Raw genomic sequence first — 10,336 nt, forward strand, 5'->3', positions numbered from 1 at the left:
GCAATGTACATGCTCAAGTTTCTATGTACAGGATTACAACAAAATAGCAATAATCTAAGGAACAAATATAATAAAGCAACACCAACAATAACAAAATAGCAATAATCTAAGGAACAAATATAATAATAAAGCAACACTAACAAGATTAGAAATTTAAAGTGGTGAGACTAAAGAATAAGAGGCACCTGAATGGCGTGTCTTGCTTTTCTTTCCTGGCGGCTTAGTTTTCTTTTCTTTCTATCTATTTTCTGTCTGCCTTATTACAATTGCTCAAACTCTTATTTATACTCTCGTATTAGGGTTTTAATTATTAATTATGTAAACCAATCAAACTATTTTCGTATTAAAAATTACCTTAATAGAAATCAATCATACAATTTTAAAATTATTGCACAAGAAACAAATCAAATATTTCCTTTTCTTTTTAATATTTTTTAGTCAAAAGTAAATAAACGATAAAAATATATCCAACCCTTTATTCTTATGATATCATTTTTATATTATATATACTATATATTTACATCATTTTTAAGTATAAAAATCTTATGAAAGAACCAAAACTGAATGATTTTACAAATGGAAGGACCAATTTTGTGAATGAGTAAAAATATGAAACCAAAACTGTAATTAAGATAGATTTGACTAGTTTGTGTTATTTGGCAGAAATTAAAAAAAGGTCTTGCTAATGGAAAATACTTACTAAAGTACAACCATAAATTAAAGGTGTTAGACACACACATAAGTAAAAAAAAATAAAGAAAAAATGATTTTAAAGTTATATAAATTGATGTGACTATTTTATTTTTCTTTAGTTTTTTTAATTGATGTGTGTGTATAAATATTGTGTCTGTGCCTATACCATGAATGCCTAGGTAAGAATGCCCTCCTTGCTAACATGTCCCTTGTTAAGAACTCAAAATGAAAATTTTACATTTAACAGAAGATATACCGTGCAGCATGCCAATGGTGATAAGATTGGGAGGAACAGGTAAAACGTAGTTATTGCTTATGCACTCAATCTCCTAAAGGACCATTTTTAGTATTAAAACTAACTTCATCAAAGTAGTGGTTAAGTGTAACTGATGATAGTGGTTAAGGGCAATGAAGGAATAACAGAAATTATGAATTTGTAACCCGACAACAAATGAAGAATTGATTTTTAGTCATCGTCAAAGCTACGATTCGTAGCTTCTTGTAGAATTGAGTTTAGAAGACAGAATCAATTGTTGAAAAGAAAGTCAAACATGTCAGCAAAAGACATGAATCATGTTTAGGGGTCAAAACGTGAGTTTGAGGCATGGAGACGTGCAACCAAACATAGACTATATTCTTTTTTTCTTTACGGAAAAAAGTTTAGACAAGTTAGGGTCAAGGTAGAACGCTTATAGTTATAGAGAATACACTTACATATCACCCACCAAAGAGGTCTTCACGTCCTTGCAAGTTATAAACCAAGTTCTTATCAACCGAACCAATCTTCATAGGCCATCAAAGTATATTCTTAATTCTCAATCTATATGATACCAACAGATTCTCTAAAATATAAGGTACACTATGTGATTTACCACATTCCTAGAAATATGTTATGATATCCATCTTATGCAGAGCACAATTCCATAGGTGTTGCAAAGATCTTGCTACGAGCCCTGTTACTATAATGCTTAATAGTAAGCCTTTATAAAGGGACATAACTAACAAGAAACACCCCACAAAGCCACTCCAATAATTAATTCTAACTCCCAACCATTTCAGGGCAGCAATGCATCACTGTTTCCCGCTAGTGCAAAAACCTCACTTCAAGATTACATGTTCAGCAACATAGAAATTTATCTTAGTATCAGTAAATTTAAAGGGAAAGTATAAAAAAAAATGTGAAGATTCATTTTTAATATGATATACTCCCTCCGGCCACATATGTAAGCAAAAGTAGCATTTTTAGGTTCATTAAAAAAGTGATGTATTTGGTCTATATTTTAGACTAAATACATCAATTTTCCAATGAATCTAAAAAAGCTACTTTTGCTTACATATGAGGCCGGAGGGAGTATTGAACAATGAACATTAAACCCTGTTGAAAATGTTCCTAAGCATATTTTACCATGGCGAAATTCAATTCCTAAGGAATACTAAAGTTACAAGGTAAAAAGAAATAAAAAAGGTTTCGTGCCAGATATCAACAAAGGATCAGACTAGCACCAATAATAGATGTTCACGCAGCCGAACTAAAACCAAATGACTTGACGATTGTGCTCACTCTTTCTGCAAAAGTTCTGGATGTTATCTTTTTACCTGGCACATGGAATGGGTTTGAAACTGCATCTACATATGCAGAATGGAATCTCCTGAAAAACTGTATATCAAAAGTTAGCACAAAGAAAATAACACCAAACAATACAATATTTCGTAGGTCATATCCAGAGTTGTGACAAAATTCAAAACTCCAATAGTGCCCATCCGAATCCAATTAACAAGAACGGTATCCAAACAAAGTGGTACTGATACAAAACTAGAAATATTTAAGCAACTTTTTAAAGAAATCGTGTAGGGGTTCTCAATTTTACACCACTGAAGTGGGAAACAAAAGCAATAATGTCACCACTGGAGAAAATGACTGCCGGGAAACAAATAGAATAACACATTCTTAAGTGAAACAAATATTACTACCACAAAAAACAAATGACCGAGAAAAAAGGATTATATATCTTCCCCGAAGAGAACAACATGAAACATAACAAGGAAAAACCATTGACAAAAGAGTATACCAGCCATTTGTATTTCTAAGAGGGAAACTCCCTAACGAAGTGGAAAGCATAAGAGGGAAGTGATGAAAATAACCCTAAACGAGAGAATGTAGCTTGACTAGTTCCAAATTGTGTTCATGTTAGAAAGCTCGAAATTATGGATATTGTAAATGTTGCGCTGTGGATAGCAAACAGTGTGATTATCAACAACTTTGCACAAAGGATAATATTAAAATTTAAAATTATATATACTATAATATGATTTATAGTAGCTTATGATTCATCTTTTTTCATAATTATTATAGTATATCTCAAGTAACAAAATTAATTAGTACTTATATGATTTCTAATAACATATGATTCATGTTTTTTCATTATTATGAGATATCTAACTGAAAAAATAAATAAATAGGAAGGTTAAAATTTTCCAACCACGCATAAATTCCCTCTTTACTACTATAATAAAAAATTGGCAGATTCTCGCTCCCAAGTCCCTACGTGTTCTGCACAATCCATGTCTTTCGCCTGCAAAATTACACCTAACCAAAATTTTCCATGCAAGTATAATTTTGTTTACCCTTCAATATTGCTAAAATCATTTCTCAATATCTCACATCCTCTCTCCCTCAAGGTCATGGACGCTCCACTCCCTCTTTTCCTCAGCTCTATTGCCTCTCCCTGTCTCAAAACTTCTTGGCTTCATAACAGTAAGCCAACTTCCATCTAACACTCAGGGGTAGCTACAACCACCCACCTATCCACACCACAGCCACCCATTCATGCAGAACTAGATCATTGATCAACCACAAATGTGACTGAGAACCAAAGATTTGGAGCCTCCCCCCCTGAGCACGAACAGCAAATTATACAAGCTTTGATGAGTAGATCTGCACCACAACAATAAGGGCCCGTTTGGTGCGCAGGATAGGATAGTGATAGGATAGGATATAAAACAGGATAAGGATAGGATATGATATCAGCAGGATAACAGTTATCCTCAGTTATCCTATCTTGTGTTTGGCGCACACAGAATAACAAACATGATAACTATTATATCATGTTTTTAATACATACTTGCTCATAATAATATGATAAGATATATAAAATATTTAAATGACAAAATTACCCTTGTAAATCAATTGTTATTTTTTTAAAATTATTTTGTAATACTTTGAATTTTTTAAATAAAAAATATAAATAAGTAATCAAATAAATTTATATAGTTTTAAATAAAAAAATATGAGAAAATAAAAAATTTTAATTTTTTTTATGAATCATGATCAAATAAATAACCCAATGATATATACATGTTAGATAAACTAAATAAATATATGATATATCTCATACGTAAATAATAAAAATACCATTGCAAAATAATTATATTTAATTTCTTATAAAATTTAAATTAATATCCATATTTTACGATTTTTTAATAATTAGTTTACTTTAAAATATTGTAATTTTAGTATAATTTTGATTTTTTTATATTATGTAAATTACAAAATTACCCTTGTGAGAAAATCACATGTATATTTAAAAATTAATTATTTTATTATTAATTTACTATCAAATTATTTTATTATTTATATTTTATTAATTTTCATTTTTTTTATTTTAAAATATATTTTATAGAATAAAACAGTAAAAAAAATAAATTATCCTATCCTGCTGGTAACCCAGCTCAAATTCAGGATAAGAATTTTAACTAGAGAGACAGGATAGGATAAGCTACAGGATTAACTTATCATATCCTGTTGTGTCACCAAACACTGGACTGAAACAGGATATGATACAGTTATCCTATCCTGTCTCTTATCCTGTGCACCAAACGGGCCCTAATGGTTGGTGATTACTGATGATATGCAGTGGTGTATGTTATTTTGTCGTGTCTGTCAGACGGCTACAATACCATTCCATCTCCATCCCGGCTGAGTTTTGTGATTTCATTCAACCCATCATTACAGAAAGCTGCAGATGCAGCTGCTGACACAGCTAATTTTAGCGGCCACATCAACCATTGCAGACTAAGATTTTGAACTCTGTATATACATATACATGACACATTCCAGCATTGTTTTCATAAAAAGAATTTAATTTTTTAGCATAAGTTAACAGAATAAGGACTAAAGAGATCAATTAAGCCATAACCTGAAACAAACTAAATTTTAGAACTGGAAAATGGTTTACTATTCATCTTTTGTGCACCGGATTTGAAGAGGTAGCAGTGGAAAGAAAGATCTGTCCAAGTAGTAAAAGAAGAAAAATAAAGGGAAAAGATAGAGTAGCACTTCAAGTTCAAGAAGCTGCAACCTCCTTCCCAAACTTCACCCAATTTTTCCTTACTCTTTTCTCTCGCTTTATATTCTACCCCTAAGCCCTCCCTTACATTCATAATACTACCCACCCACCATGTGTGCAGATTGGTTTTAATTCAGATCCCTAATATGCTCCCTCCTTGCATTTTCGCCATTGTCATATATGAGGCTACTAATTTCCTTCTACCCTTTGTATTTCTCTAAACATTCACTTTAGCAACTGTTACGGTTCTTTTGATAAGAACCTGTATGGAACGGAGAGAAGGGGGAATTATTTGTCCCTGCAATTTATGGATTTCAGAAAAAGAAGAAAAAAAAAGATACATCGAGGAACATACTCCCCCCACTAGAAATTTTCAAGTTAATTCTACTAAATGTTAAAAGATGCCTCTAAGAGAAGTAGGGGTAGACTTATAAACTGGATCCCCTACACAATAAGCCTAAGGCACTTCAAACTGAAAATAACTAACTACCCAAACAAACCTAACAGCAACATATTAACTAACCTGATAAGGATATATAACTATATAACTAGTTAATAAATACAAACATCACTACTAAGTATCCTTATCCCTACTTTTCCTCTGATAAACTAACAAGGATGTTTTTATTATAATTATTATTATTATTCTTATTATTATTATTATCATCATCATTCTTAACAATACCACCCCGTCTAAGATCCACCCTGTCCTCAAGGTTGAAGTTGAAGGTAGGGAATTGTTGTTGAATTATTTCTAACAGTAACTGTGAGATGCTTAACAAAAACAAAGATTCTACATACAATAAATACAATGACAATAGCTACAGCCCAATTTTAACATTGTGTCACCATTCATTGCTGATGCCAAAAGCATCACCATATCCTATATGTGTGATAGGTCGGTTCTCCCTTTCATAAAAAACCATTTTTATAAGGCAGCAGTTAAAATGTAACCGAATTTTTTTTCACTAGGTATCCAATAACCGTCTAACCAGAAATATTGGGATTGGTTTTAGCACAGTGAGGGAAATATATGAAAGAGCGAAAATATAAAATTTGTTACATAAAAAATGTTCTCAGATACTCAAACCAATGTGTTTAAAGTTCAAAGGTCAAGAATGTACAATGGAAATTGGCTGCCTCTCTGCACGCTAGTCGCTAGGTATTCAGGAAACTTAGACTCACCCAATTTCTAAAATCATAGACCTCTCACAATTAATTCCCCTCCTATTTTTTATGCCCGGTAGATCCCTGTCTAACTAATTATATAACTACACTAACTCAAACTGACCCATCCTTTCATTGGAGGTACTACTCAACATCATTACTAAAGGTACTACTTCTTCATATAAAGATTTACTTCAACAGTAACACATACTCAACATCATTACTAAAGGTACTACTTCTTCAGTCAAATACTTCCATTCAAGACAACAATGAAACTGATCTAAAAAAAGAAACACAATTCCAGGACATTATACTAGGGAAACAAAAGAAAACCATCAACTATTATTGATACTTACATTTCTTACATCTGCATCTTTAACATCCAGATCCGTGGTCACCAAGATAAATTTCACCTTTGTATTAGTCAAATATCCATAGCTGCAAATAACATTACGGAACAAAAAATGAAACACATCAATTTTTCATCACTCCATTAAATATAAATCAAATAAATTTTTTCCACAAAGTCAACAAATGCACTCACACTTTGTAATTTTCGATAGGATAAAGCAATCCCAGAAATGTCTCATTCAGCATCGGTCCAGATTTCTTAGGATTGTTCACTGCCAAACAAACACATTTTATTAGATTCCAATGAACTCAAAACAAGGCAAAATAAATAAACTCAAAATTCCTATAATCCAAAAAAGCAAAACAATTGCACATGAGAGAAAGAAATAAAAATCCTAAATCCAACAACAACAAAAAAATGAAAATTTCTCTAAAACTTTAGGGGGTTAAAATCTCAACTATTTGCAGCAAATATAGTGGGTTGAACAAAGTTACTCGAAATTCCCAAATTAAAGTAAAAACTAGGTATTCCAATTGAGCAAGATCGCAAAGTAAACGCACCTCTTTCGTCTACCACATCGAGCGAGCAATGGACGATGTGATGAAGCTTGAGAGCATCATCGGCTTCCGTGAAGCTCTGTATGTACAACGGATTGTTCTGCAGTGATCGGAAAAAAGAAACAGAAATCGAAAAATTGAGAAAAAAAAATCAGAGTTGGAGATCAGATCGGAGTTGAGAAAACGGAATTGAAGTGCAGAACGGGAAAGTGACGGAGGCTCACCTGGTGACCAACGACAGCGACGCAAACGATCATTTTCACCGGCGAAGTGTCGAGGCCTGTGATGGTGTACGTGGCTCTCGATGCACCCGCACGCACTGAATAAAAGGAATGAAGGGAACGGAGTGTAAGAGTAGACACTACACAGTGTTCTAGACTTCTAGTATGTGTGTGTGCATTGATCTTACAGTAAAATTTTGAGATGATAAAATGTGTGCATTGATCTTACAGTAAAATTTTGAGATGATAAAAAATGCAGTTAGAATAATTAGTATTTCTGTTTTTTTTTTTTTACGTAGAAAATGATATTCATTCATTCAAATCGACTAGAACATCGACCCCTGCGGTGCACGGGTCTAATTAACTGTAAGGTATGTAATTATAAATTAGATATGATAATTGCAATAATATAAGGTATATGAAATTTTTTGAGTAACATTAAACGATAGTTCAACAATAATTTTGGATAAATATTCATACAAAGGAAGGTATATTATAGAAGACTTCCTTATAGACCACATTCGAAGTCTTAGTCGTATCTTCGCGTCATCGTCGATGATCAATATTTTTAATTCTTCTCTAGAAGTAACTCTTGAAATCGCAACATACAGCTGACCATGTGAAAACACTGGCGACAGAAGATATATCCTTACATGCTTTAAAGATTGTCCCCGGCTCTTATTAATAGTAATCGCAAAAGAAATCATTAAAGGAAATTGTCTCCGTTGAAATTTAAAAGGAATTCTTACGTCAGATGGTGTCAGGAAAAAATCTAGGTATGAAAACCTGATCACCAATATTACTTTCTGAAATAATTTTTCCTTCAAGAGCACGTTTTCCCAATCTTGTAATAAGAAGTCTTGTTCCGTTGCATAATCCTAATATTTGATTCAAATTCCTTAATAGCATAACAGGAACTCCAACTTTAAGTCTCAACTCGTGATTTCGGAGTCTCGACGTAGAAATCATTTATTGTGTCGACTATTGAATTTTTAGGAGCTAATATAGCTCTATTTTGGAAACACGTTATATCGTTCATGTTTTGTAAAAGTTGGGGATATGTGCTTTCAACGATAGAAGCAAAAGGATCACCTGAATTTGGAATCAAAAAATCTGATGGAATGTCAAGTTCTAAATGATCGTTGTTGTCATCTTCAATTTTTCCATCGGCAACACCCAAAACACATTCAGAAAACAACCTTCTTTGATCCGGAAAGGTTAAGATACATTGTTAGCAAAAGAAACAAATGTGAATCAGTGATTTTTTTCGTAATTAATAATATAGTCACGTTGATATATACCTGAAGTCAACTACTATTTGCATAAATATCACCTTGATATATATATATATATATATATATATATATATTTGCAGTAATACGATCAACCATACTCCTCAACATGAACAAACTTTTAAGTTCAGAAAGACATAAAAAAAAAATATTTTTCTTAGCATGTTTAGTTAAAAAAAAGTAACTTTTAAGTCCAATGATTTTTTCCTTTCTGTAAAAAGAAACACTAAGAAAATGGTTAACATGGTTAGTTAATTAGTAAAAAATATTGAATTAGGATAAAAAAAATGTAAATTTTTTCAAAAAATAAAACACTAAGAAAATGTATGATTTGATCATTTGCTAGATTTCTAATTATCGATTTTTAATTGTTTAAACTGTGCAATGTAATTTGATGGTGTTTAATTGTTGTATGAAATTTTTCCTATGAAAATCGATGCTGCTTATTAATTATTGCACATAATTTTAATCACATTTGGTATACTTGCCATAGTGGTTGAAAATATTGTCTTAATTGTATTAGTTTTTAATAAAAATTGCAAGATAAAAGTGGAGGAAAAACAAATTAAGTTTAGGGTTTGCTTGTGTATACAAGCTTATAATATAAGTGGAATTTCGATGAAAATATTTTGTGATGAATAATATAGTCAACAATAATTTTGATATGATATCCTTCAAAAAAAAATAATTTTGATATGATATACTTTTAAAATTGATGATGTTTATCAATTATTGCACATAATTTTAATTACAATTTGTATACTTGTCATAATGGTTGAAAATATTGTCTTGCAATGAAATGTTGTGGGTTCGAATCTTAGTCAAGACAAAATTGTATTATTTTTTAATAAAAATTGCAAGATAAAATGGAGGGAAAACGGGAAAAGCAAATTAGGGTTTAGAGTTTGCTTGTGTATACAAGCTTATAATATAAAAGACTAGAAGTAACTCTTGAAATCACAACATACAGCTGACCATGTGAAAACACTGGCGACAGAAGATATATCCTTACATGCTTTAAAGATTGTCCCCGGCTCTTATTAATAGTAATCGCAAAAGAAATCATTAAAGGAAATTGTCTCCGTTGAAATTTAAAAGAAATTCTTACGTCAGATGGTGTCAGGAAAAAATCTAGGTATGAAAACCTGATCACCAATATTACTTTCTGAAATAATTTTTCCTTCAAGAGCACGTTTTCCCAATCTTGTAATAAGAAGTCTTGTTCCGTTGCATAATCCTAATATTTGATTCAAATTCCTTAATAGCATAACAGGAACTCCAACTTTAAGTCTCAACTCGTGATTTCGGAGTCTCGACGTAGAAATCATTTATTGTGTCGACTATTGAATTTTTAGGAGCTAATATAGCTCTATTTTGGAAACACGTTATATCGTTCATGTTTTGTAAAAGTTGGGGATATGTGCTTTCAACGATAGAAGCAAAAGGATCACCTGAATTTGGAATCAAAAAATCTGATGGAATGTCAAGTTCTAAATGATCGTTGTTGTCATCTTCAATTTTTCCATCGGCAACACCCAAAACACATTCAGAAAACAACCTTCTTTGATCCGGAAAGGTTAAGATACATTGTTAGCAAAAGAAACAAATGTGAATCAGTGATTTTTTTCGTAATTAATAATATAGTCACGTTGATATATACCTGAAGTCAACTACTATTTGCATAAATATCACCTTGATATATATATAT

The 10,336-nt window shown here is 31.6% G+C and overlaps 1 protein-coding gene across 1 annotated transcript; it reads right to left on the reverse strand.

Annotated features, from left to right (window-relative positions):
* Positions 1-1,352: 1,352 nt before the first annotated feature.
* LOC123892634 (trafficking protein particle complex subunit 2-like protein) lies at positions 1,353-7,509 on the reverse strand. Its single transcript, XM_045942477.1, has 5 exons — positions 7,340-7,509; positions 7,119-7,215; positions 6,751-6,829; positions 6,563-6,644; positions 1,353-2,350 (listed from the first exon to the last, which is right to left on the reverse strand). Exons 1-5 carry the CDS (start codon positions 7,370-7,372, stop codon positions 2,210-2,212), a joined length of 432 nt encoding a protein of 143 aa, XP_045798433.1. The 5' UTR covers positions 7,373-7,509; the 3' UTR covers positions 1,353-2,209.
* Positions 7,510-10,336: the final 2,827 nt, after the last annotated feature.

The sequence above is a fragment of the Trifolium pratense genome, linkage group LG6 (assembly GCF_020283565.1).
Source record: "Trifolium pratense cultivar HEN17-A07 linkage group LG6, ARS_RC_1.1, whole genome shotgun sequence".
Taxonomy (NCBI): Eukaryota; Viridiplantae; Streptophyta; class Magnoliopsida; order Fabales; family Fabaceae; genus Trifolium; species Trifolium pratense.

What these genes read in the sequence shown, in the direction of transcription:
- LOC123892634 (XM_045942477.1), bottom strand. Translation starts at nt 7,372, where the DNA reads ATGATCGTTTGCGTCGCTGTCGTTGGTCACCAG. An exon ending in CGATGTGGTAGACGAAAGAG is followed by an intron (nt 6,830 to 7,118) that starts GTGCGTTTACTT and finishes TTTGTTTGGCAG; the next exon opens with TGAACAATCCTAAGAAATCT. An exon ending in CCTATCGAAAATTACAAAGT is followed by an intron (nt 6,645 to 6,750) that starts GTGAGTGCATTT and finishes TGTTATTTGCAG; the next exon opens with CTATGGATATTTGACTAATA.